The 24177-nt window shown below is 52.0% G+C and overlaps 11 protein-coding genes across 11 annotated transcripts; 4 read left to right on the plus strand and 7 right to left on the minus strand.

Moving 5' to 3' along the window:
* On the plus strand, positions 1-1877 carry BJX67DRAFT_56223 (cobalamin-independent methionine synthase II family protein). Its single transcript, XM_071035166.1, has 3 exons — positions 1-324; positions 461-877; positions 937-1877. Exons 1-3 carry the CDS (start codon positions 111-113, stop codon positions 1506-1508), a joined length of 1203 nt encoding a protein of 400 aa, XP_070887370.1. The 5' UTR covers positions 1-110; the 3' UTR covers positions 1509-1877.
* Positions 1711-3296, minus strand: BJX67DRAFT_350675 (ADP-ribosylation factor family protein). Its single transcript, XM_071028842.1, has 5 exons — positions 2733-3296; positions 2523-2681; positions 2319-2465; positions 2155-2267; positions 1711-2106 (listed from the first exon to the last, which is right to left on the minus strand). The coding sequence occupies exons 1-5, from the start codon at positions 2824-2826 to the stop codon at positions 2059-2061; spliced, it is 561 nt and encodes a 186-aa protein (XP_070887371.1). The 5' UTR covers positions 2827-3296; the 3' UTR covers positions 1711-2058.
* Positions 3245-6343, plus strand: ccg9 (putative trehalose synthase (Ccg-9)). Its single transcript, XM_071035167.1, has 5 exons — positions 3245-3931; positions 3980-4392; positions 4448-4723; positions 4775-5349; positions 5406-6343. Exons 1-5 carry the CDS (start codon positions 3827-3829, stop codon positions 6113-6115), a joined length of 2079 nt encoding a protein of 692 aa, XP_070887372.1. The 5' UTR covers positions 3245-3826; the 3' UTR covers positions 6116-6343.
* Positions 6330-6990, minus strand: BJX67DRAFT_380186 (dynactin subunit 5; the record flags this gene model as incomplete). The annotated part of the gene is made up of 2 exons (XM_071032741.1): positions 6330-6893; positions 6952-6990. 2 exons carry the CDS (start codon positions 6988-6990, stop codon positions 6330-6332), a joined length of 603 nt encoding a protein of 200 aa, XP_070887373.1.
* A 236-nt stretch (positions 6991-7226) lies between these two features.
* Positions 7227-11272, minus strand: BJX67DRAFT_380187 (peroxidase/cytochrome P450 family protein; the record flags this gene model as incomplete). Its single annotated transcript, XM_071032742.1, has 14 exons — positions 7227-7285; positions 7340-7619; positions 7688-7924; positions 7975-8389; positions 8442-8926; positions 8973-9316; positions 9372-9624; positions 9679-9756; positions 9808-9898; positions 9951-10091; positions 10139-10343; positions 10404-10645; positions 10701-10798; positions 10862-11272. The coding sequence occupies 14 exons, from the start codon at positions 11270-11272 to the stop codon at positions 7227-7229; spliced, it is 3339 nt and encodes a 1112-aa protein (XP_070887374.1).
* Positions 11273-13567: 2295 nt separating this feature from the next.
* BJX67DRAFT_56331 (uncharacterized protein) lies at positions 13568-14675 on the minus strand. Its single transcript, XM_071035168.1, has 2 exons — positions 13895-14675; positions 13568-13826 (listed from the first exon to the last, which is right to left on the minus strand). Exons 1-2 carry the CDS (start codon positions 14510-14512, stop codon positions 13797-13799), a joined length of 648 nt encoding a protein of 215 aa, XP_070887375.1. The 5' UTR covers positions 14513-14675; the 3' UTR covers positions 13568-13796.
* On the plus strand, positions 14481-17039 carry BJX67DRAFT_56029 (T6SS phospholipase effector Tle1-like catalytic domain-containing protein). The gene is made up of 2 exons (XM_071035164.1): positions 14481-14784; positions 14839-17039. The coding sequence occupies exons 1-2, from the start codon at positions 14665-14667 to the stop codon at positions 16639-16641; spliced, it is 1923 nt and encodes a 640-aa protein (XP_070887376.1). The 5' UTR covers positions 14481-14664; the 3' UTR covers positions 16642-17039.
* Positions 17040-17455: 416 nt separating this feature from the next.
* On the plus strand, positions 17456-18475 carry BJX67DRAFT_380189 (uncharacterized protein; the record flags this gene model as incomplete). Its single annotated transcript, XM_071032743.1, has 1 exon — positions 17456-18475. One exon carries the CDS (start codon positions 17456-17458, stop codon positions 18473-18475), a length of 1020 nt encoding a protein of 339 aa, XP_070887377.1.
* A 119-nt stretch (positions 18476-18594) lies between these two features.
* Positions 18595-19041, minus strand: BJX67DRAFT_55770 (uncharacterized protein). The gene has a single exon (XM_071035163.1). It carries the CDS (start codon positions 18948-18950, stop codon positions 18714-18716), a length of 237 nt encoding a protein of 78 aa, XP_070887378.1. The 5' UTR covers positions 18951-19041; the 3' UTR covers positions 18595-18713.
* On the minus strand, positions 18805-21285 carry BJX67DRAFT_56050 (flavin monoamine oxidase family protein). Its single transcript, XM_071035165.1, has 4 exons — positions 20724-21285; positions 20633-20670; positions 20193-20581; positions 18805-20137 (listed from the first exon to the last, which is right to left on the minus strand). The coding sequence occupies exons 1-4, from the start codon at positions 20847-20849 to the stop codon at positions 19134-19136; spliced, it is 1557 nt and encodes a 518-aa protein (XP_070887379.1). The 5' UTR covers positions 20850-21285; the 3' UTR covers positions 18805-19133.
* A 336-nt stretch (positions 21286-21621) lies between these two features.
* BJX67DRAFT_380191 (amino acid permease/ SLC12A domain-containing protein) lies at positions 21622-24151 on the minus strand (the record flags this gene model as incomplete). The annotated part of the gene is made up of 17 exons (XM_071032744.1): positions 21622-21807; positions 21860-21929; positions 21982-22131; positions 22184-22207; positions 22265-22366; positions 22426-22599; positions 22651-22692; positions 22749-22774; positions 22833-22939; positions 22990-23120; positions 23186-23264; positions 23316-23378; positions 23434-23530; positions 23584-23687; positions 23748-23851; positions 23901-24034; positions 24110-24151. The coding sequence occupies 17 exons, from the start codon at positions 24149-24151 to the stop codon at positions 21622-21624; spliced, it is 1635 nt and encodes a 544-aa protein (XP_070887380.1).
* Between the last annotated feature and the right edge of the window lie 26 nt (positions 24152-24177).

The following is a 24177-nucleotide window of genomic DNA, read 5'->3' on the forward strand; positions in this document are numbered from 1 at the left end:
TTGCTCTCACACTGAATATTTTTACCACGGAAGATCAAGCATTATTGCCCTCGGAAGGTCTGCTTGCGGTCAGCCTCTAGTACTTAAGCCATAGAGTCGAGATTTTCACAATGTCTCTTCGCCGCAACCCCCCCTTCCGCGTCGAGCACCTCGGCTCCCTCCTTCGTACCGACGAGCTCTTGAAGGTCAAGACCGCCTTCGAAAAGGGAGAAGCCCCCCGGTCTGATCTCGAGGCCATCGAGAAGAAGGATATCAAGGATGTTGTTGAGCTCCAGAAGCAGCTGGGCTACCCTGCCCTGTCAGATGGAGAGTATTGCCGACATAGTAAGTAGATATCTCTTCCTTAATCCCGAAGTGGGAAAGGGAGAAGAAAAGATAAGATGAAGTCAGAAACAATCTTACCAAACCCGTCCGTTCTTCCGCATTTATTACGGGGGCTAACTGGGGACCCTGCGGACAGTGTTTTGGGGAAGCTTCTTTCCCGGCCTCAACGGATTCGACGAGATTCGAGACCCCGACCCAGAGGTCTTCCGCACTTACGCTCCAGATGTTGCTGCCTTCCTTGAAGCCGGCCATAAGCCTGGTGAAAGTGTCTTCTGTACCGGCAAGATCAAGCACGTCGGCAGCACCTACGTTGATCAGTTCAAATACCTTGCTAGTCTCGTTGCCCCCGAAGAGGTCAAGAACTTGAAGCTCACGCTCGCCGCTCCCAACTGGTATCATTTACGTTACAAGGAGGGCTCTGCCTACCCTAGGGATGTCTATAGCAACGTCGACGAGTACTTCGCCGATATTGCCAAGGCATACCAGGACGAGCTGAAGATCCTGTACGATGCTGGATGCCGCAATGTGCAATTCGATGACCCCAACCTTGCCTGTGCGTCCCTGGCCCATGCCGTTCGCCCCAAGGAGTTGTGCTAACGGGAACCATGACAGATTTCTGCTCCGAAAAAATGCTCCAGGGCTGGAAGGAAGACCCTCTCAACATCTACTCCGCGGACGAAACCTTCGAAAAATACATCGAGCTCTACAACGACAGCCTCGCCACTCGTCCCGCAGATTTCCACGTCGGCGTCCACCTCTGCCGCGGCAACTTCGTCGGCAGCCGCCACTTCTCCGAAGGCGGCTACGACCGCATCGCAACCAAGCTTTTCAGAGAACTTAACGTCGACACCTACTACCTCGAATACGACACGCCGCGTGCAGGTGGCTTCGAGCCCCTCAAGGAGCTCCCTCGCCACAAGAACGTTATTCTCGGTGTCGTCACCTCCAAGTTCCCCAAACTCGAGGATAAGGAGGAGATGAAGAAGCGCGTCTACGATGCAGCCAAGTTCATTGCCGAGGGCAATGGGATTAGTGTTGAGGAGGCGCTGAACCAGGTTGGCGTAAGTCCACAGTGTGGGTTCGCTTCTCACCGTGAGGGCAACTTGATTGATCGCAATGGCATGATTGCGAAGTTGAAGCTTGTCAGGGAGATTGCAGATGATATTTGGCCGGGGCAGCAGTAAACTTGGCTGCGATATGCTACGTTGTGGCGTCTGACCCATGACGATAGTTGTATATTGGTTGACTTACACCAACGCCTTTGCGAACTTCATCAAGCAGAGGCCACGAAATACCATATTCTAGGTTTAGGAGGTACTCCAATGCTATATATGTAAGGTCTGGAGTTTTGGTAGGTCGTACTGATACAAGTTATGTATATAGAGGTCAATCTTCCGTCTATTATATGCTATCTTTCAATGAGACAGGAAAGCTAGCCAACACTAAAACTAAATAAAAACAAGAAAGAATTAAAAAGGGGTATTGGACGAAACCCAATAAACGGTGGGATATCATAAGACTGAGGGTAATAGGCAAAAGACAGGAAAGGAAAGCCATCGCAAATGTGAGACAATGTGGGAGGGAGAGAATCAAAAGGCTGCGTCTTCTGTCATCAAAACGGACATTCAACAGTCCACTGCTACGGTATAGTTTATAAAGGACAAGACAAGGCGTTGCTGCTGTTTTACATGAGGGCCGTGGACTTCTCCGGGTTAACTAAGAGGGAATCGGGGATCATTTCGGTGGTGGTTGCTGGACCTTGACATTGTTCGAGAGCCATGCCTACATGTGGTCAGATGAGGAATACGGAAAGCAGAGGCTGGAACTTACGAGTCCTTCGAAAATACCGGTACCCTCGGTGGCAACGCTAGGCGCAACATACCACACTTTGTCCTTTATCTTGTGCAGTTGAAGGGCATTGATGACATCGTCAGGGCTTAGATCTGCGAGGCGGTTAGCGATAGTTGCGGATTCGAGCGTAAGGCGTCACATACGTCCGGGAACATCCTGCTTGTTTGCGAACACGAGTAGAAGGGCGTCTTTCATTTCACGGTCGTTGATGATTTTGTGGAGTTCTGAGCGAGCCTCCTCCATTCGAGCTGTGTCGCTCGAGTCAACGACGAAGATCAATCCTTGCGTGCCTGTGAAGGTCGCGCTGTGTTAGCCCTTACCACGTAATCTGCATTAAGAGTACTTACCGGAATAGTAATGTCTCCATAGGGGGCGGATCTTGTCCTGACCACCCACATCCCACACATTGAATTTCACGTTCTTGTATGTGACGCTCTCGACGTTGAATCCGACGGTGGGAATTGTGGTGACCTCTTGATTGGTGAGTTTCAGTTTGTAAAGGATGGCTGAAAGCAAGTTAGTTGGCATGCCCGAACTTGAGTCGAGAGCAAACGCACTCGTCTTTCCAGCAGCATCCAAACCCAGCATGAGAATTCGCATCTCCTTCGTCCCAAAAATCTTGCCCATAATCTTGGAAACAGAGCCACCCATCTTGCCTGATATTCACGCGACAGCGGAGGAAACTCGAGGCGAGAAGCGATGGATTCGGGGATCTCGTACGGGCGATAGCCTACGATTGAGGAGAAGGAAAATAACGAGGAGAGTAGACAATCGCAAAGTGAGTGGATGTTCGCGGAATAAGGTGCTAGGAAGGAAGGCTGTCGAGCTCGAATCAGCGAACGTGGTCCTTGTTATTCGCGGACAGAAACAAGCATCCAAGTCCGCGTTGGGATAAACTGACCTTGGCTTCTGGCACAAAGAACGAGAGACGGCACAGTGATGGAGAAGAGAAGGGAAGGATACACAATAAGAGTATCAATTGAGCGAGATTGAAGAAATTCGGGGTCTCAGCAACGCTTTGATCCACACGTTCTGATCTCCTCGCCGAGAGTTGACTGTCTTCCTTTTGGACTCCGAAAAAGGGGCTGGCAATGCTGACTCAGCAAACCCCACGATCGCAGCCAAGGATTTTGACTGTTTCACCTCCGCATCAAGTCCTCTCCATGTTTCACGTCAACAGCGTCCTGGCCAGCAGGATATCTTCATTGCATCCTTGAACCCGTGAGCGACATTTCCATGGGTAGTTACCCGTCGGTATACCTCATGGCTATTCGTACTTTCGCGTGGGTGTCGCCCTCCTGAACAATGTGCCGTGTCGTATACTACCAGCCCACGAACAGCATCCTTGAGCCCCCAGCGTAGCTTGGATAGTAAGCCATGAGACCAACCGTATTGAAAGTGCCCTGGCCGCCCCGATTGGATGCACCAAATTCGAAGCCTTGGAGCAGTACCGGTCTTCCTTCAGTCGGCCCTACGTCATGGCTATCGTTGGTGAGGTCACACACCCATACTTCCTCCGGTTCCGAGAGTTGTACCTCAACCCGTCTTTCCCGACCACATTTTCCATTGAATGGTTTGAAAAGTCACTTCAGGGATTCGAATCTTCTCCCTTTACGACCACTCACTCTCATTTTGCTAGAATCCACACAATATGGCTGACGGTGATCTCGTTCCGGGTCGCCGTCGAGTCTCGCTGCAGCAGAAACGACGTCTCTCGACCTCTTCCCCGGATTCCTGGGCGGCGCCGACCTCAGGTGTATGAACTCGTCTCCTTTTTGTTCCTATCAATATCTAACTATACTAGACGATATACGGCGGGGTATCAGCAGTGTTCGAGAAGAAAGAGATCATCTTCGCTGTCGCTATCCGTGATTCAACCTATTTGGTAGACTTTGCGCAGGATAAGCTACCCCTGAATGAAAGCAGTCCATTAGATTCCCAGATCGGAGACTTCATGTTGGGGCACTTGCATAAGTGGCATGATACTCATCTGGAGAAGATTGTTGGACTTGCTGTAACCCACCAATTGGCCAGCACATGTCCAACACTCTGCTCTCGTCTTTGGTTGGAGCTCGATATTATTCCGCTGGTTCTGTCGGACGACAGCAGACTTGGCTTGGGTGATGAAGGGCTGCGGTATGAATTTCATAAATCCATCGACTGGGAGGTGAGGACGTTGGACGAGCAGGCGGAATCTATGGCTCGGAAATGCGTCCGGTAAGTCTCTACTAACCCTTGGGTATCTGCCACCAATTACTTACCAAAGGCAAAGACTGTTTGGCCCAGAGGGTATACCTTTGTTGCAAGTCGGCCTATCCGGTCTAGTCCAGGTTGACACGGGCTTTCACGTGCAATTGACTGATAAGAAGAGCTATGAAAAGACCGTATCATCTAACACATGGAAGGCTATAGAACATTACGCCAACGACCTCAAAAAGCGGAAGATCAAGTTCGCTTTCTTCAGCGCTACCCCGCAAGGCGGTGGGGTTGCTCTCATGAGGCACGCTATGATGAGGTTTTCTCATTCTTTAGGGACGGACATGAGATGGTAAGTTCTGTTGAAGATCTCTATGTTCACTGATATCTAATTGGCGCATAGGTATGTACCGAAGCCAAGACCAGGTGTCTTCCGCGTCACCAAGACCAATCATAATATTCTCCAGGGCGTCTCCGCGCCCGAGGAACGCTTGACTGAGGACAAGTGGGACTCGGTCACACATTGGATTCATGAAAATGCAAATAGGTACTGGCTGCGCTCCGGTGGGCCTCTCACTCATCCTTCGGAAGGAGGCGCGGATGTAATTGTTATCGATGACCCACAAATGCCCGCATTGATTCCGTTAGCGAAGGAGATAGCCCCAGACCGGCCAGTTGTCTTCCGTAGTCATATACAAATCCGGAGTGACTTGGTGGCCGAGGAAGGCAGTCCGCAAGCAGAGTGTTGGGCCCGAATGTGGGAAATGATCAAGCATGCAGACCTTTTTGTGAGCCATCCCGTCAGGTCCTTTGTGCCTCACACCGTCCCTGAGGAAATAGTGGGCTATATGCCTGCTTCGACAGATTGGCTGGATGGACTCAACAAAACTATGAGAGAGTGGGATGTTGCCTACTATGGACGGGTGTTCAATTCAATTGTCAGGAATTCGGGAATGCCAGTCATTGACTATCCAGCAGGTGAGCAAAAGAACAGAACTTTGTTCTTACGGAGCGGTGACGTTGACAGTAAACAGACGAGTATATTGTTCAGATCGCTCGCTTCGACCCCTCTAAAGGAATTCCCGACGTTGTTGAGTCATATGAGAAGTTTTATAGACGTATGCAAGCCTCTGCTCCGCATAGGGTCCCGCCAAAACTTCTCATCTGCGGACACGGCTCTGTTGACGACCCAGATGGCTCAATAATCTACGAAGCGGTCGTGACCCACATCGAAAGCGGCGTTCCACACATGGCGGATCAGATATGTATCGTCCGGCTTGGCCCGTCCGATCAGGTCCTGAACGCAATCATGTCCAAAGCAAAGGTTGCCCTGCAACTTTCTACCAGGGAAGGGTTTGAGGTCAAAGTCTCCGAGGCCATCCACAAGGGCAGACCAGTCATCGCAACGAGGGCGGGCGGTATCCCGCTGCAAGTTATTGACAAGGGAAACGGATTTTTAGTTGATGTAGGGGACACCGACACCGTCGCTCAACACCTCTTTGACCTCTGCACAGACGATGAACTCTGGAATCGGATGCACGAGTTCGCGCTAGCCCATGTGTGCGACGAGGTGAGCACAGTGGGTAATTCCTTGAACTGGCTGTATCTTGCGTCTGTGCTTTCCAAGGGTGAGAAGATCAAGCCGAACAAGCAGTGGATTAATGACATGGCCCGTGAGGATGCAGGAATCCCTTACCAGGAGGGCGAGGACCGGCTGCAGCGGGAGCTAGAAAAGATGGGTTGAAACCATTCTTTGTATACAATGCAGCAACTTGTTACATATACCGAATTTTCATTCCCATTAATGCCCGTACAGGAACCAGCAGCCATATCAATGCAATGAAAAATCTAATTCAATATGGGGTATTATAAACCAGGCTTACTCCAAACCCAACTAACAACGCCTAAAAAGAATAAAATAAACCATCAATCGACCCATCCCCGAGATCAATCGGGCATCACCTTACCGAACGATACCTCTCCCTCGCCATGCCCCCCTCAGCTCCCTCAACCCCATAACCCTCTCCTACCTCTCCAACAATCCTCGCCGGCACCCCACCCACAACACACCAACTCGGAACCACCATGCCAGCCGGTACCACAGCGCCATCAAGCACATATGCAAACTCCTTCAAAATCGCCATCGACCCAATCACCGCATCCTTCCCAATATGCACGTGGTTCCCGACACTCGCAGCCTCAACGACACTCCTTTCCCCAACAAAGACATGGTCCCCAATTTTGAGAGGGAAGTAGCTGTGCACACCCCTGTGGAGACGGGACGGCGGGCGCAGGATCGCAGAGCGGGAGATGTAGCTGTATCGGCCGATTGTGATTGCGATGGAATTGCCTGAGCTGGCTGGTTTGGGGTCTGATTTCGAGTCCGGATTCGAAGTGGAGGAGGAGGAGCGGAAGAGGTCGCCGCGGATGACGGCGTCGGCTTGAATTATGGATTTCCCGCCGAGGATGATGTGTTGCGTTCCATGGATTTGGGAGCGGCGGGAGATCTTGTTTCCTGTGTCCTATGTCCGGTCTTATTAATGTGATATTACCGTGAACGTAATAGGCGAGCGTCCTTACGGTCTCTATATATTCGCCTTTTGCAGCTTTTGGGGGCATTTTGAGGGACAGGAACCCTGGAGGACCGGAACTGACTTGGGAGTCGCAGATCCATCTGAGAAGAAGTGATTTGGCTCTTGGGCGGTGAGCTCCGTTTAGAGTCTGGCACTTAACCAAAGTAGGACGTTGCATACACAACATAAGTTATATATTATTACGGCGGGGAGTTTAAATAACAAGCAAATTGATATCCAAGCCAAATATATCACAGGTTTCGCTGCCTTCCATTTTGGTCGCTAAGAGGTGATTTGCTTCTTAGGAGCGGGAACTTCTCCATCGAAATGGACGCGGAAGGCTAGAACAATAAAGTCAGTACAAAGCTTTTCATGTCTGACAGACGGGGACTTACTCGTTGGGAAAGGAGAGAAGGCGCCGTGATCCTCGCGTAAGTACGCTGTGTAGCCGGTGGGACGAGTGATCTTCTTCAGGATCCCCTGTGATCCAGGGGCTGGACGGAGACCATCCAGGCGGGCGACTGCACGCACCATGGCAGCCACCGCGGTAAGAGTGGCTTCCTTGCCGAGGCCGACCTCGGAGCCAAAGCCGTAATGGAGATACGATTCATCTGGTCGGTCAAGGCGCACCTCATCGGGGTTAGGGAAGATAGAGGGATCACGGTTGGCTTGGATCTAAGAGGGGTTAGCTCGTTTAAAGATATCAAGATCCCTGGCCTACGCCACGGAGGGAGGGAACGCACCGAGCCAATGAGAATTCTATCACCAGGCTTGATGTTCATGTCGTGGCCGTCCTCCTTTATGTGGAGGTCAGTCTCGGCCGTGCGGAACGCGCCACTGCCCGCATTGAGGCGGATAGCCTCCAGAACATAGCGGGCCAACTTGGCCTCAGATTCCGCAGAGTCCTGCTTGGCCAGGAGGCTGATCTCAGCGAGATGCTCCTTGCCATCGTTGATGTAGTAATCAATAACTCGAGTGAACTAAAGCGTTGTCAGCAAGCTATTCCTGTTACTGTATCAAATAGACTCACAATTTGAGCTTGACCGTGGACGAGCTCCACTGCGGTCGGCAGGATTTCACCCCAGGTGATATCCGAAACGCTCAGGCCGCTCTCCAGAAGGCGCTTGATAAGTTGGTCACCGAGTTCCTGAAGAGCGTTGTGGTCATCACGGAAGTTGTCAATGACTCTAGAGAGGAAGCCAGGGGAGCTGACGGACTTGACGTGGCTCTCAATAGAGCTGCCCAGCTGCTGGGAAACAGCATTTGCAGCACGCTGAAGGGGAAATGACTTGCTGGAATCTACGTCGAAAAATATGGCAGTATAGATTACCGCCAGAGCCTTGAAGATTTCATAGTCGCTGAAAATACCCTTAGAATTCTCTTTGGTCTTCAGAGGGAGAGAAAGAAGCTTGGAGGCAAAGCGTGCTGGAACAAGATTGCCGACGCTGACAGAGTTAGGAGTCAAAGGCTTTCCAAGATGGTTTGCATGTCACTTACTCTTTGACGATATCAACCTGCTTCCTCCCTGCAAGATTGGTCGACTTCTCTGCAAGTAACTCCAAAGTGGTGTTCTCGTAGAAATCCTTGACGTATTTCCACCGGTCACTGTTCAAGGCTTTGCTCCAAAAGTCCTCGCCATTTTTGCCAGAGTGGATAGGAGTGCAATCGCCCCAAACGATGCGGAAGTCCTTTTGCTGGTCCAGAACAAGCTTGACATTGGCGTAGGAGGTCAGGTTAACATGAGGAGGTGTGAACTGGGGCCGGTCCCAAGAGTAATGGGATTCTCTTCCAAGATTCTTCATAATGACCTTGTTCTCGGAGGGAATGGTCATCGGGTAGTGGGCGTAGATAGAATCAGGCTTGAACCAGTTCGGGAATGCGCGAGTGGCGAGCTTGTAGAACACACATCCTTGGTTAATATTGAGATCGTAGCGAACCTCGTTGTAACCCCAGTTGGTCAGGTTCCTAGGGTTATAGTCGATCTGTTCTGGTCAGAATTTGTTTCTCGGGTTTTGGAATAAGACTCACAGTGTAGTGCCGGTCACCACGAACGAGGGCGACGGCATCAGACAAAACCGCACGAGAGATGGTGTAAGTAGGAGCAATGCCGACACCTGGGACCATAGGTTCCTTCGCCTCCTCGGAAACAATTCCCGGATAGAGTTCAACGTAGTCAGGGTGGCCGTACAAGGTTCGCAGCGACTCGGCGACTTCTGGGTCGGAGTTGATCTCCTCAAAGGTGTCGTACCCCTTGAGGCCAAAGAACTTGCGAAACTCGTTGAGTGAGCCGACGTTCCATTTGCGTCCCTGCTCAATACCCAGTATTTCAACGGCTTTAAGAACTTTGGGCACGTTTCGGGCGCCGAATGAACCTGATTTAGAGCGTAAGTGCATGTTCCTTCGCTTTATTGGAAGTATGAGACGTACCGGCAACATCCTCAATGGCAAGAGTCAAGATATTGACAAGTTCCTCGTCCTTGAAGGTGCCATCAGCTTGGCGCTGAAGGCCGGCAAACGTCCGCTGCGAAGGGTCCTTGGGAAGGCTGGCTCCATATTTCCCAAGACCCAGGAGAAGCTCCTGGGTGGTAATTTCCTCGCCAGGTTTCCCAATCAGCTCTTCGTAGATCTTCTCAGTCCATTTCTCATCATTCGCACTGATGGCGGAGTGCCAGCGGTAAGCCTTGAGGAAGTAGGAGTTAGCTTGCTAATATCGCTAGGATTGCCGGGCACTTACAAGGTTGAACTCGACAGAGCATTGGTTTCCGAGTCCGGCAGGAGTTGTTCGGCTTCCTTCCATCTGCGCTCTAGGGTCCTACTTGCAGTTAGCAGTCGGATTCCGTGATGTCAACTAGGTAAACCCCACCAAACACCAAGTGCTGTTCACTCGATTCAGATTGACAATTGTGCGGAGATAGTCATACAAAGTGATGTTGATAAACAAACCACAGGTGATGCTACAAAAAATCAATACCGCACCAATTCAAGTATCCTGTCGATAATACTTACAGTCTTCCAGTCTGGAATAGATCCTCGTCGTACTTAGCCCAAGCCTTCTGGGCTTGCTCTTCAGGGAGATCCGGACTTGGCTTGGTGAAACGACCGTTCTCGTTGATGGCTGCTAGCTCTTCAACGACATAGTTATGAAATCTGCAAATTAGCCAACGCACTTTAATCGGACTACTGAGCGGGCACACCTGTTCAGCATAACCAAAAGAACACAACAGGCTGCAGGGAAGGCCTGTAGTCGGGGCTCAGAGAAGGCATCTGGCTTCAGCTTCCCGTCTTTGTGGGTGCGTACAAGGTCCTGCTCTTCTTTGACGTCACCGTACAGAATGGCGAGATCCAGGTACGCGGAAGTCTTGTTCTTTGTGTCGTCTCTGTAATCGGTCTGGAAAATGTCTATATACCATTAAACTCGAGTCTGGTGTGCTTGGTTTCAGGGGGGGTAGAAGCACCTACCGTGAATAATGAGAGACGCCCAATCGAAGAAAAGACTCGAGACCTTGTTCGGGTGCGGAGTGAACTTCTGCCGAGCAAACAGGGTGTCGAAGACCAGGCCCGCGTCAGGGAGGCCTCCCGGTTGGACTGTTAGGGGAGCAACAGAGCGAGAATAGGCCGTGTTGGCTGCTCCTAGCCATGGAAGGGTAGGGTTGTTATTGGAACCGTCTGCTGAGCGGTACGCATAATCACTTCCCATGTACCTGGAACAAGCCATCAGCTCACTCAATCTTTTCCGCTCGGTGGTGGAGGACCTACGACAGTGGAGGGTGAGGCAAGGAACCCCAAAGCTCGTCCAGAAATATGTTCGTCAGATCGCCGCGCATTTTTGAATTAGAGGGAAGACTGCTGACAATCTGACAGGGGATGAGCTATCCCGTACACGACGACGGCACATTCGAGACGAATTGTTAGCTTACCTGGATAATCCGCTCCATTATCATGGTTTTGTCGTCAGTGAGTTCTCCATTGATCTTAGTCTCGATCACATCCTTTAGCGAAGCGAAGTCCTTAAATCCCAGGGATCTCAAATCATGGAATAAGCTTGAGGGGTGCTCTTTCTCGAGATATGCTGCCTCTCCTCCCTGGTGCGGGATTGGGCGTGAGGAAGCATGCAGCACCTGCGCATATTTCTCGAAAACGGCGGGTGTGTCTTCGCCGTCAGCGCCATGGCCGCTGTCCGAAGATGGCCTGCGTGGAGCTGGGAGCTTGGACTGACGCTTGCTGCTGGTTGCGGCGGCACTCTTCGAATTCGAGCCATTGGGCTTCGACTCGCGGTCCGCCTTCTCGGCCTTGGATCTCTTGAAGTTGGTGGAAAATCTCCGCAGCATGGTGAGTGTCCGGAGGTGAGGGGGGAAGAGAAACGAGAAGGGACAAAAGGTGGCAAAAGGAGGGAGAGCGGCAGCTTATGAATGACGAAGCGGAGAAGGAAAAAGAAATAACTCTGTAAACAAGACTAGGGAGTGTCTCCACGTGTGCCGGCGCAGCTCAAGCTTCACAGCTTGCAGGCTCACGACAGCCCTTGAGATCGGTGACACCGCACGTCGAGGGAGGAAGCGGCGGGTCGAATATGATTGAGCGCGGAACTGGTTCGAACAGCTTGGGAGAACAATGGGGGAGAAAAAGAAGTAAAGGCTGTCTCTACAGGGGAATCCTGCTGGGGAGGATGTCCATGGGCTCCGAGTTTTCAAATAATTGTAATGCTTTTGATTAAGTGGATGCTGATTCGGTGTTATGGTGTGACTGCACTTGATCTGTGTTCACGCCGTCTTCTTCGGCTCCAAGTTTGTTCAGCATCCCACGAGAGGAAGAGTGGGGACCTCGAAGAGGGAAACTCGTCTGAACAATCATGCGATTATTTGTCTCAAATCCTCAAATCCACGAGATGGGCGAGCTGGGGCTCCCGACTCAGCCGTCCTCAGATGCTCTCAGATGCAGCGGTTCGATGAAATGGACGGGAGGATCTCCAGATGCCAGAGCTCAGGCCCGGCCAAGCGCGATGGGGAAAAGCTAAAGTGGGCTCTTGATTCTTGAAGCAAGGATCTGAGATGATGATCGCGAGATGCATCCACTTCCAAACTCGGGCTGATTTTGGGCCAATGCGGACAGTGTGTTCCGCCAGCCACTCAACAAGCGATGGTCGGTCAGCCAATCTGTGAGTCTGCTGTGTCTTCATGAAGGACGTCGTCCAACCCTCTGCAGCGCAGTGGAGCAAGACTCGACGCCAAGAGAATAAAATTGCCTGACGGGGAAGACGATTGGCGTGACCGTGGGCAGGGCGACAGACTATTCAAGATTCGGGGAAGGATCTCAGAGCCGATCCTGAATCCTGACCTCCTGAGGGATGGAGCAGCTCTCCACCACTGTTCCCAAGCTCCTCATGGCCCAAGCTTTAGCTGGAACGCAGGCGCCGGACCTCCAGAGCCTTTTTCTTTGTGAAGAGTGACCTGGCTGCCTGAGATCGGGACAGGTTACTGAATCTTGTGAGTCATGCGTGACCCCCTTCCTGTCCATGAACCCGGATCTTTTGAGCGTCGGGGTCTGAAACAAGGAGAAGTGGGATTCATCAATTAAAAACGGGAAAATAAAAGGACTATGTAGAAATAACCGGAAGCCAGGGTGTTCTGTGGGACAGCGCCAGAGGAAATCTCGCGGCACGGCGCAGCTGAACCCTGTGAGGCAGCGATTGGATGATTTGGAAGTCATGAACTGCAGGAAGCAAAGTCCGAAAACCCCCAACAGGGACGCTGCTGCAAGAGATCCAGGTGGATCTTCACCAGATTCCCCACACGTTCAGACGCCAGCCCATCCTCATTTGAATTCCTCCATCATGAGGGGCGGATTCGCGAAGGTGCGATTGACGATGAACCCATTATGATTGATCAGGGGGAGAGCAAAACCCATCGACAGAGAGCGGAAGAGTTCGTCAGCGATCATCAGAGACGGGGAACAACAGGATCCCGAGGTGCAGAAGCGCAGAAACTGGGAAGGGATTTTCGCCTCAAAGGAGTTTGGTGGCGCGAAGGGATTGAAGGGGAGGGACGAATCACGGGACTGGCAAGTGGTTGGTGGGGGAGCAATGGAAGGAACGACCTCAGGAAACTGGTTCCATTCTCACAGCAGCGAGAAAGCCTCGGCCTGCCATCAGCTCTCCCAAGTTTTTGAGGACGAGGAGCCGATTCCAGTTTGTTGATGGTTGTGAAAATTCCATGAAGTTATTGTGCAGGTTTGACCAACAGAAGCAACTGAGAGAGTACGTCCCTCGAACGAGGGACCAGATCCCTGAGGAACGATCCGTCCATCTGCCATCGTGGTCCACCGACTCGATCCATGGGTAAATGATCGGCTCCTTCCGAGTCCATCGCCGTGTCACAAACGCGCTAAGACCACGTCCCATTTGGTCGATTATGAACGAGTTGACGAGCGCCTTCCGCCAACCACATTTCGAAGCGAAGACAGAACTGTGATTGCAGCTTCCCACCTGGGGCTGACCAACCCGGCCATGCCTGTCATCGGTCGACGGAGGTCACACTGTGTCTGCGAAATTTCTCGTCTCCCAACTGGGCTGAGCGCTGGATCCCCTTGCGTCCTCCGACATCTGGAGGAACCGTTTTGGATGTTTGATTGGCGCTCTCACATCCCTCGTTTTTTCTCCAAAATCTTCCAATGGAACTTCATGACTTTCCAGAACGCGGCACACTCTCCAAGCCCATCTCCTCCTCTCATTTTCTATCGGGCTTGGTCTCCTGAAAGGGACGAGAATGCACAGTGCCGCAGCCTCTCGTGCGAATCAAGGAAGTGGAGCGCAAATCGAGATTCAATGGCCCGCAAAACTGAGCGAAATGCTCCCTGCCGTCATCCATGATTGGAGTCAAGACTCTCCACCTGTGAGGAACTTCAGCGAAAATCTCCTGAACCACTTCGAACCTTCAAGCGATGGCCTCGTGGCATACCTTCACGAACCCTGTGCGCGATCTGCATGCAGACAATAATGACGTCCGAGTCATCCGCGAGTGGAACTGACCTTTCCGTGATAGCAGAGCATCATGAAACGGATGCGAAAGTTTGAGGCATCCCGGAAAAAGCTCCGCGAGGTCGACAAGTGGAGTGTTGGTGGTTGGAACTTGGAACCACTTCGGTACTGGGGTGCTTCCTCCAGGTTCACAGTCCCCATCGCGGGCGCTTGGTCCCACAAGTGGGAATGGCCACTCTTCCCACAGCTGACAAGCGGCAGAAGAAAAAGCAAAGTCCTGAATGATGCAAAGATAATTTTCGAGCGTGTTTTGGTTTCTCCCTCCTTTCCGTTTCTTCCTTGGATATCGGAGATTTTTCGAGGAATTTGTGGGCTCCTTTGACCAACCATCGGTTTTCGATTCAGCGAGATCTGCGTCACTGACCTCCTGAGGGGATTCAAGGCTTGCAGGGCTGGAGACACTGCAGGCTGCGAGCCAGGAGAGGCTGACGCTTCCCTGCACAGTGCACATTCCACGTCTCTGGACGGAGCTGCCAGTGCGAGAGGGGCTTTTCTGCATGTGCTGCGTCTCCGCATCAACAGTATTCTCTGTATCCATCTACAAGTAGTCGGCAACCCCCAAGACAAACGTACAGATCTTGGCTCCTTACGTCTCGGCGCCGTCCGTCAAATTTTCGTATCGCCCTCCTCTTCGCTATTGCGTTGAAAGCAGCCGACAGCTTCCAAGCTCAGAGGCAGCTTCGACCAGCCATGGACGCAGCACCGTTTGGGCCAGTCCGGCCGACAAAGCAGTTTGTGCTCTGCTTTGATGGTACGGGCAACAAGTTTGCTGGCGATGAATCTGATAGCAACGTCCTGAAAATATTCCGAGTGAGTCTCGCCCACGCTATTTCGGAATGACACAGTTGACACCCTTGAACGAAGATGCTAGATCGCAGTAAACCCCATCAGTTCCATTACTACCAACCAGGAATTGGAACATACGTAACGACCAATACACTGTCCCATACCAGCCGCTTCCAACGCATCAAATCCGCCTATCAGAAAGCCAAGGATTCAGCTGTCGGATCCTCCTTCGATGAGCATGTTATGGGTGGATATAAGTTCCTCATGAGATTCTACAACCCTGGGGATGAGATCTACTTCATCGGTTTCAGTCGAGGAGCCTACATTGCGCGCTTCCTATCCGAAATGCTGGACTTCGTCGGCTTGCTTGAAGCCGGAAACGAGGAATTAACCCGCTTTGCGTGGAAGACTTTCGCGAAGTGGCAGCAACGTAGGGGGGACAGCGAAGAAGACAAGGAAGAGAAAAAGAAGCTCTTTCGTTTCATGAAAGCATTCCGCGAAACGTTCAGCAGGCCAATTACAAGGATCAGATTCATGGGCTTATTCGACACTGTCAATAGCGTCCCAAGGTTTGAATCGGCTTGGATGCAGCGCAGCAAATTCCCGTACACAGCTCGAAGTTCCGCCAAAGTTATCCGACATGCCGTCGGTATTGATGAGCGCCGGGCTAAGTTCCGACAAGATCTAATTTCCGAGATCAAGCCCTGGTCGAAGAAGAAGCAGGTACATCATCAGTGGGCGCATCAGCATTTACATCTCCACCACAGTCGCCGCTCGAATGGAAGAGATCACGTACCGGAGATTGTCCTGAACGATGACCAGGACATCAAAGATAAAGATAATGGAGCTGATGACGCTGGCCATAGGGACCAGGAAGACAGATCGTCTCTCTACCGAAGCGCGCGAGCCTCCGGCGAGAGCCTTCAGCCAGGAGATCGGTATCGTGCAGCCTCTCCGACGTCGCCTAATCGAAGAAAGCCCAGTCTTGCTGTCCCAATGCTCACGGCGTCCACAGAGGACCTTAACTCGATTCGAAGTGGACACTCGGCGGTATCGCTTCACGTCCCGATGGAACCCCGCATTGCAGAAGATGATGACGGCTATAAGCAAGATATTCAAGAGGTCTGGTTTCCGGGCGGACATGCAGACATTGGCGGAGGCTGGACACTCGGTGACGGCGAAAGCTGGCCACTGAGCCATGCCCCGTTGGTTTGGATGGTACAGGAAGCCCAGCGTGCGGGGTTGGAATTTGATCCCGCCAAACTCAAACAATTTGAGTGTATGGAGGAGTTCGAAGGAGCATACAGCCCTATTCGAGAAAATATCAAATGGCAAAAGAGCTGGTGCCGAGACCCCGCACATGATCGTGGGCAGGACGGAGCGAAGGAGAAGGAGAAGGACGTCGTTTCTGAAGGCGCCAATGGGGAACGCAAGCAGCCATCCAGCTCGAGTCAACAGTTCCGGGCAGCGCTATATGCATCTAGCACCGAGGGTCTTCTGCACGACTGTTTAGCATTTGGCAATGGCCTTCCACCCCTGTCTGTGATTACATGGAAACTGATGGAGTACCTGCCGTTCCGCCGCATGGATCTGCAGGAGAATGGGTCATGGAAGCCCATCCGATGGCCACTGCCGTGTGGAGAAGTACGAGACATTCCAAATGATGCTCGCATCCATGTTTCTGCGATTCGACGCATGAAGAAGGATCCAAACTACCGGCCAGGGAACCTGATCATGGGCGGAGGAGGGCGCGGAGTTCGACGCGCCCCCGAGGAGTACGGGATTGGTGAATGGGTGGTCAAGGACCACGAAGGGGACCCCGTCCGGGAGATCTATGTGCGGAAAAGTGCCTGCAATGTCTGTAAGGATGACCACAACTAGGATGGACACTTTTTCCTCTATTCTTTCTTGTATTCCCATAGAACCTTTCTTTGATCTCGCAACTAGAGCCACACCTGCAAAATACAACGGGCCATAGGTGACTTAAACAGATAATATAGATTTAATAGCATCTTTGTTCGTCTTTGTCTTCTCGTGTAGGGTGCTGTCCCACCTGACTCGGCCCTGTGGCAGAGACTTAAGCAAACCAGGGAGGTGCTGTGTGCTTCATGCCGGTCATCATGCTGGCAGTACTGGCTTGCTGCACACTTCTTTTCTTTCTTTCTTTTTTTTTTTTTTTGGTTCCCAGTGCCTTTTACTCCGTTGTTTGGTCGCCAACAATCTCCTTGAAAATTGAGGAAACCAGACTTGGGCTCGAGGGCGACTCGATGGGCTGTTTCGGGGCGGAGTTTCGAAAAGGTTCGGCGTCGCCGTTCACTGTGGCTTTTCACTTGGCTTGACCAACTCAACTCCCCCCTGCGTCTCTTTCCCTCTCCTCTCCTTTCTTTCGCTTCATTTCTGTCGCTCTCCCTCTCGTCCCCTTCCTCCGTTCCGCTCCAGACCGACCTCCCTCGCCTCGCTGGGCTCGAGATTGAAAGAGAAAGTCGCTCTCTCAGGGGAAATCTTTTTCTGCCTTGCCGTTCGGGCCGCCGCGTCCTGTGGATTAGCCATCCAATTGCCCTTGGGTCGACTGGAATTTGTTTCACGCCAAAAACCTTTTTCTCGTTCCTCACCCGCGATGCTGCCCAGTTAAGTACTTCTCAAACTTCTCTTGACGGCTGGAGAAACCAGAAATCGGATGAGAGGGCGTGTGACCATGGAGGCGTCTCCCACGCAGACGGAGAGCACGATTGTCCCCCCGAGTCCCGTGGATTCAATCGAGTCATTTGGCTCCAGTTCTTCTGGTTCCCCCGCGACCGACGGCAATGGCGAGCCAGAACACTCGAGAAACGTCATGATAACCTTGTCGCTTACCCCCGACCTGCCTACTTCACCTCCGGGGCATCATTTCTTTTCACGCTCGCATGTTCGGTCCCGATCGCTGGCAGACGAACCTGGCTTACCCGTCATGATCCGCGCCCACTCCTCACCCGGGCAGGACTCACGGGGCAGATATATCTTCGCCAGCGGTCGCGGTGCACCTACGAACATGGCGGATAATACTCCGAAGCGCTATCTTCCTTTACAATTACCCACCGCCGACTCATTCGAGCCGAGGGTCGTGCATCGGAAGAACGTCTCAGAGACGATATCAGAACACCCGGAACTGGATACTTCAAGCTCATCCACCTCGCAACCCGGCTCTCACCCTTCGTCCTCTCCCGTCTTATCACATTCTCTACCCCGTTTCGGTCGCCGTCGACCGTCTTCGCCGCTACACTTTCCGACTTTTCCCGGCCAGGGTGCCTGCAGCCCGTCCTCAGCACATTCGTCCCCGTCAATTCTCAGCTCCCGATACAATGAATCTTTCCCAAGCTACTCCGCTTCATCCACATCCTCCATGCCCTCGACCCCCACAAGCCTCCGATCACGTAGCCCGAGTATCTCCTCGCTCGAGACCATCCCCGACATCCCCGATGCCGAGGCCGCAGCCATCGAAGCCGACCGCATAGCTGCTCTGGAAGCCGCAGCCGACAGGGCAGATGAAGCAGATGAAGCGAACAACGTTAGCCGGCGACGCGGCGCATCAGATGTCTCCGGGCCCTCCAGCTCGCTTACGAACATGCGCACAGGATCAGCGGGTTACCTTACTCGCACCGACAAGCGGAACCGATGGAGCGTCTGCGGAGCGGAACGCCGTCAGGACCTAGATCTTGAAACAATTTGGGAAGATTGAACAGGCCAACCGAACTGACCCCACTACCAGCCACGCACCTTGTATTATATCACACAGCCTTTTTCCTCCTTCGCAAGACAGGCAAAACATAGCCAGTCAGCACCTCCCGGTCTCTACCATTTTTCACATGGACCGCAAGAATCTCAAGAATCACGCAGGCTCGTCGATTCTTGTCCGAATAACGGTCGGCTTCAATTCATTCCTGGAGTTCAGTCATCTCGAGTCGCGCAGTCTAGTTTCATTTTCTTCGTTTCTGTTTCCTATTTTTGGGCTTTGCGCTTTTCATCTTTTTGTTGTCTGTGAGTTTTTGATTCCCCGCAGCCCCCGTTCCGGGGCACATCGCATTTGGGATTATGGGTTGGCTGGTTGAGATTTTTTCGCTTTCTTTTGCATTCTGCATTTGTACTTTATCAGTTGTGTAGATACTATTGAGCCCTTCTCCTGGAGAATGGCTGCGGTTGTACAGTGACGTCATATCATCTTAGGGCAACAGGTATGGCTTCCATGTACCGCTATTGAATCGTTTAACCCCCTTTCATGTATTGTATGTGTATATACGTCCCTAAATCCAATTGTACCGTCCACGTGAGCCGGGACAAGTACCGGAATGGCAGTGCCAATACCCAAGGTAATGCTCATCAGAGCACCGCTAATAGCCCTACGAAACGGAAGCACTCGGCAAAGAATCATCCCTCTCAGCGCCAATCCCCACCCTCCCCAAACCATAAAGCGCACAAACCTGTCCAGCCGCGCGCTCCCCACTCCAAAACGCCCCCGTCGTCGTCCCCAACGCCACAAACGGCGCCGTATGCTCGCCCGCAAACCAGATCCCGCGATCGAGGCCCATCCCGGCACGAAGGACTTCGATGTCGCGGTCCCCGTCTGAGAGGCCGACTTGAAAGTTGCAGTAGCTGCCGTTTCCGGCGTAGGGGTCTGATTGCCAGGTTGTTGCTTGGATGGCGGTTGGTTGGCAGTCGGGGGAATCTGGGGAGTAATTATGAAGGAGAGAGTAGAAGGGTTCAAGGATGGATTTAAGGAGACTGTTGGATGCGTGAAGATATGTTGAGGGATCTTGGGGGAGGGAGGTCAGTTGTTCGACGATGTGGGAGGCGCAGGGCCCGTAGGTGTAGAAGAGGAGAGTTGGGTGGGCGGTTGCTCCTGGGAGAGCGGCGAGGGAGAGGCACTCTTGGTTCCAGAGGATGTGCTCTGGATGGGGCGCGTAGGTTGGGTCGAGGAATTGGGCGAATGTTAAGCCGTGGGCTGTTGCTGCGTTTCCGGTCTGTGTGGAGGCTGGGAGGGAGACGAGGTTCGCGGTGTCGGACTGCCACCATGCGCGTGGGAAAGTAACGTATATCTTCTCTAGCCGGCCGTAGGAGATGCTATCGATGGCGCTGGTGAGGCGTGGGGGCAATTTTGGGACAAACGCGGATTTGTTGCGCTTGAGCCAGCCCAGGGGGCAGGTGACGACGACCTCGTCGAATGCGTGGCTGTCGCCGGCTTCGGTTGTGAGGATGACCTCACGGCGCATGCTTGCGCCTTGGATAATGGGCTTTGATTCGATTTTGACGATGGGTTGGGTGAAGCGGATATCTGCATGTTGGAGAGCGGTGGTCGAGACATGCTTTAAGATGTTTTGATATGTAGACGCGACAAAAAAGTTGTCTGATGGAAGACTTAGTAAAAGCGAAACAGATGTAGTTACAGGGAAGAAACTTACTCCCATCGATGCACTCTTCCAAACAGAAGAACTTCAGGCTCTGCCGTTCTATCGGGTCTCCAACATACGCACCCCAGAGTCTGCAGGACTCGATACACAACCGTTTTTCCTCCGCGCTAAAACTTGTTTCCTCGACACGTTCACGGAAGAAGTCCAGCAGGCTCCGGTCAGCCGGGATGTTGTCCTTGTGGTTGTTACTGTACTTGAACGCCTCCTCGATAGTCGACCACAGGAACTCCGAGATCCTCGCCGCAAGTTGCTTATCTACTGGCTTCCCGTCCGACGAAAACAAGGCCTGAGTCCCCTCAACGTCTTCGAGTGTCGTGCCCGTTGCTTCCGCGATATTGACAATGGGATTCGTTCCGGTACCATGGATCCAATTAGGACCCCTTTCCAGCAATCAATTTTTCGACCCTTATGACAAAGGGGGAAGAGCATACATGTCTACCAGGTGATCGCCGACCATGCTTTGATGAACCTGGTGGTAAGCGGTCAGTTGCGGGCATGTTTCGGCTCGGGCTGGATTCATACCCTCCCTCCGACCCTATCACGCGCCTCAAAGATGGTCACCTGTGCGCCGTTTTGCGATAGGATATCTGCGCATCGCAAACCTGCGAAGCCAGCCCCGATAATAGCTACATTGGGGTGTCTTGTCATTCTCGCGATCGGATGGCGCAGATCGAAAGTTTATATACCCTTGGCGACGAAAACCTGCTGTTCGTGACCTTGAGCTCTAGTGTCAGCTCTCTCATTCGCCACCGGGGCTCTTGGACGGGGTGCCTCAGACAGGAGGAGCTGGTCAATGAGCTTGGAGTCCCGGTTGATCTGCCCTCGTTTAAGCACCTATATCTGTAAATCGATAATGTCTGTTGATTCGATAAAGCTTCCGCCACTTCTCTGGTTCGGCGACAAGCTCTTCACCAAATGACCGGGAGAAAAAGCGTTTCAGGAAAAAGCAAAACCAAGGCGCAGAACGGAACCCCTATCCTCGGAGAAGAGTACAAAGGCGTCTAAAGCCACAGCACCGAACGCAGAGAGAGGGGTGCATCAGAGGTTTGAAGAGAGTTGAGACAGCCCACGGTCCGAAGATTCCCCCCGCCCTCAGCTGCACGTGCTGTCGCACTCTCTGCTCATTGAGCTGACTCTTGGCAGCAGCCCAGACCAGGGGGTTTTCCAATTGTTCCGACCAGAAAAGAGGACTCGAATGGCGATGCATTTGCTATAAATGGGGATATAGGGAGAGTTGGTAGACAGAGGTGGAGTGTCTTCTCATTTACCACCTGGTTTGGTGACCGTGTGCCTAGGTGTACATACCAGGTTCATACTACAGGAAGTCCCTTGAATAAAGACTACAACAGCAACCACGGGGAGGCCGGGGGCAACGCGAGACAAAGCTATGGTTACCGATAATCAAAGCAAGCCTGCCGGTTTAAAAAATCTTCGCCATGATCTTGTCTTTCATGGTCACTGGCGCGGTCTCGCGTTCTTGGCGGTAGTGTTCCGTCAGAGCATCGAAGAATTCCAAACCCGAAACCAGGTCGACATCCTCGCTTTTGTGGAACTGTGTGCGCTTGAAGATCTTCCAGCCAATGCCAATCACACTGGCGAGGGCAATCTGCAATGCATCATTAGAGCCGAATATCCCCATTTGGTACGATCTCACTTACAATGCCGTAATTGAAGATGAACGTTGAGACTTTCCAATTGCCTTTGACAAAGACTGAGTATCCTTGGACCCTACGAGAATGGCTTTAGTAAATGGGAAACTTGGCGATATGAGTTGGCGCACCAGAGAAATAAAAAAGCCCAGAAAAACGCCCAGTAACCTGCGTAAGGCTGGAATTTCGAGACATTTGGAAGGAACACGTTTCTATCAATGCCCTGGGCCTTTAGGGCTGCATTGAACCGTATCCATGTAAAGGAGATAACAGTCCAGTTGCTGCTTAGAATATTAGATTCACGCTATAATTGGAGTCAGAGGGGAGGCATACAACATAGTAGCAGCAGTGCAAAAGCTTCATGCAAGAAACAACATTAGCATAGAGAAAATCATGGGGCTTTGGGCGTCTTACTTCAAGATCCAGTTCAGAACCTGGGCACTACTCGAGCCAAGGGCAAGATATGCAAGACAGGAAAGCAGCATAACTATGAGAACAGCCATGTATGGCACACCCCTATGTGTTTTAGTGAGCATTAGTTGAGGATATTTTCTTTGGGATAAGTGCACACGCACTTTTTATTTAGTCGCCGAAGGAACTTTGGTGCTCGCCCATCAAGAGCAAGAGCATGCAAACTCCGTGACGCATTGAAGGTATATGCATTTCCTGCGGAGACAATGGTGGTAATCAATGCCGCATTGACAATGGATGGAAGGACCGGAATTTGAAGACGTTCCATTGAGATGACACTGCATGAGATCAGATGAGGCTCTTGAGGATATCACGGATAAGGTACTTACTATGGAGACCCGCCGGCATACGTGTCAGATCCGTTGGTAAGGCTACATGATGTCAGTAAATCAGGCGAACGCCAAGGCGTTGACATTTGGGCACTCACGTTGGATCGTCATAAGGGACTAATATCTAAACGCATGATATGTAAGTGTATGCCTGAGATGCGATAGGTCATAGGCGTACTCACCCCAACGCAAAGGCAGCCGCCAATAAAAAAGACGATGAGGCGAGTCATGATAGTGCTGAAAGCGCGTGGCACCGTTCGTCGGGGATCCCTGGATTCCCCAGCAATCACTGTGGTCATGTCAGATGACAGGTCTTCGATGCAAGGGTCATATACTGACTTGAGATATACTCTGGCCCTCCCATACAAAAACCAGCGACATTGACGGCGTTGACGAAGGACATTAGCCGATCGGATGGACCGGTCCCGGCCCATACTCCAGGTTCTTTCCAATATCGGAAACCGAAACGGCTACAAAGACGATTAGTAGGCGGGCTAGAAACTACAGGTTTCAGGTTATGACTTGCTCGTTCAACGGATTACCTCCGAGCATGGCTACGATTGTGAATATAATCAGGCCAGTAGCTAGTAAGACTTTCCCCAAAGCAAGCCAGACTGCAATTGTCAGGAGATGCATTGAAAAGAGCGCGAGGCCGGACAACCTACATTCCGCTTCTCCAAACAGATCAGCTCGATATACGTTGATAGCCAGGTAAAGGGCCAGCGAGACTGGAGGAAGCGTGTCAGTGCAAAGTAGTTCCCTCTTTTAAGAACTGGAGCATACTTGAGATGAGAATGGCTGGTGATTGGTTATAACCCCAGTATTCAACCAGCGTGTTGATAACGGTGGCCTCGAAAATGACATAAGAGGTTTGCGCAAACTGCAGGACATGCATTAGCCAATATGCTAAGGTAGACGCTCATGGCGGCCTACAAAGTGATTCCAGCCGACCGCCACACCGAGAGCAGGGTCAACCATGCGTCCTGCTAGACGAATAAAGGATCCATCGAGTGGGAGCAGTGTGACGATCTCCGTCTCTAGAGGACGAGGTTAGCATATACCTAATTCAAATATTAGAACATCAAGGCTGTGCTTACGGCATTGCGCAATGGAAAACACAACGGAGGCCCAGAAGATAAAAGCGAGAAATAGGCACAAGGGCCCAGACATCACCCCAGAACCAATGGCCACGAAGAGAGCGCTACATGAGAATCAGCCCTGCCCGACTAGGTATGTGCTGCAAGACCCACGCCCCAATAGACCCGGCAATAGCAGTGAGTTGGATCTGTCGCGGGTTCAAGCGGCGGTGGTTGACGGCTTCTCTGATGGCCGCGCTCAAGTCTGTCTCTTCCGATTTGGAGGGAGCCCTGGCGCTCGATGATTTCTGAAGCAGGCCGCAAGATCCTCGGTCAGCTACTGGCGAATGTGAAGTAGAGGAATAAATAACAAGGTCACATACCGACGCCGCCTGTCCAATCTCTACCGAGTCTATTCTCGACATCGAGCTCTCTTTTTTAGGCGGAAGTT

The sequence above is a fragment of the Aspergillus lucknowensis genome (genome assembly GCF_044049455.1).
Source record: "Aspergillus lucknowensis strain CBS 449.75 chromosome Unknown BJX67scaffold_14, whole genome shotgun sequence".
NCBI classification, from domain to species: Eukaryota; Fungi; Ascomycota; class Eurotiomycetes; order Eurotiales; family Aspergillaceae; genus Aspergillus; species Aspergillus lucknowensis.

Bases quoted from the DNA above. Each gene is read 5' to 3' on its own strand.
- BJX67DRAFT_56029 (XM_071035164.1), top strand. From the start codon at position 14,665: ATGGACGCAGCACCGTTTGGGCCAGTCCGGCCGACAAAGCAGTTTGTG. The intron at 14,785-14,838 runs GTGAGTCTCGCC...CCTTGAACGAAG, and splicing joins ACGTCCTGAAAATATTCCGA to ATGCTAGATCGCAGTAAACC.
- BJX67DRAFT_56223 (XM_071035166.1), top strand. From the start codon at position 111: ATGTCTCTTCGCCGCAACCCCCCCTTCCGCGTCGAGCACCTCGGCTCC. The intron at 325-460 runs GTAAGTAGATAT...CCCTGCGGACAG, and splicing joins TGGAGAGTATTGCCGACATA to TGTTTTGGGGAAGCTTCTTT. The intron at 878-936 runs GTGCGTCCCTGG...GAACCATGACAG, and splicing joins CGATGACCCCAACCTTGCCT to ATTTCTGCTCCGAAAAAATG.
- BJX67DRAFT_56050 (XM_071035165.1), bottom strand. From the start codon at position 20,849: ATGACAAGACACCCCAATGTAGCTATTATCGGGGCTGGCTTCGCAGGT. The intron at 20,671-20,723 runs GTATGAATCCAG...GCTTACCACCAG, and splicing joins GTGATAGGGTCGGAGGGAGG to GTTCATCAAAGCATGGTCGG. The intron at 20,138-20,192 runs GTAAGTTTCTTC...GTCTTCCATCAG, and splicing joins GGAAGAGTGCATCGATGGGA to ACAACTTTTTTGTCGCGTCT.
- BJX67DRAFT_350675 (XM_071028842.1), bottom strand. From the start codon at position 2,826: ATGGGTGGCTCTGTTTCCAAGATTATGGGCAAGATTTTTGGGACGAAG. The intron at 2,682-2,732 runs GTGCGTTTGCTC...ACTTGCTTTCAG, and splicing joins GGATGCTGCTGGAAAGACGA to CCATCCTTTACAAACTGAAA. The intron at 2,268-2,318 runs GTATGTGACGCC...ACCGCCTCGCAG, and splicing joins CAAGCAGGATGTTCCCGGAC to ATCTAAGCCCTGACGATGTC.
- ccg9 (XM_071035167.1), top strand. From the start codon at position 3,827: ATGGCTGACGGTGATCTCGTTCCGGGTCGCCGTCGAGTCTCGCTGCAG. The intron at 3,932-3,979 runs GTATGAACTCGT...TAACTATACTAG, and splicing joins GGGCGGCGCCGACCTCAGGT to ACGATATACGGCGGGGTATC. The intron at 4,393-4,447 runs GTAAGTCTCTAC...CCAAAGGCAAAG, and splicing joins ATGGCTCGGAAATGCGTCCG to ACTGTTTGGCCCAGAGGGTA.
- BJX67DRAFT_55770 (XM_071035163.1), bottom strand. From the start codon at position 18,950: ATGACGTCACTGTACAACCGCAGCCATTCTCCAGGAGAAGGGCTCAAT.
- BJX67DRAFT_56331 (XM_071035168.1), bottom strand. From the start codon at position 14,512: ATGGATACAGAGAATACTGTTGATGCGGAGACGCAGCACATGCAGAAA. The intron at 13,827-13,894 runs GTATGCCACGAG...AGTTCCTCACAG, and splicing joins CGCGCACAGGGTTCGTGAAG to GTGGAGAGTCTTGACTCCAA.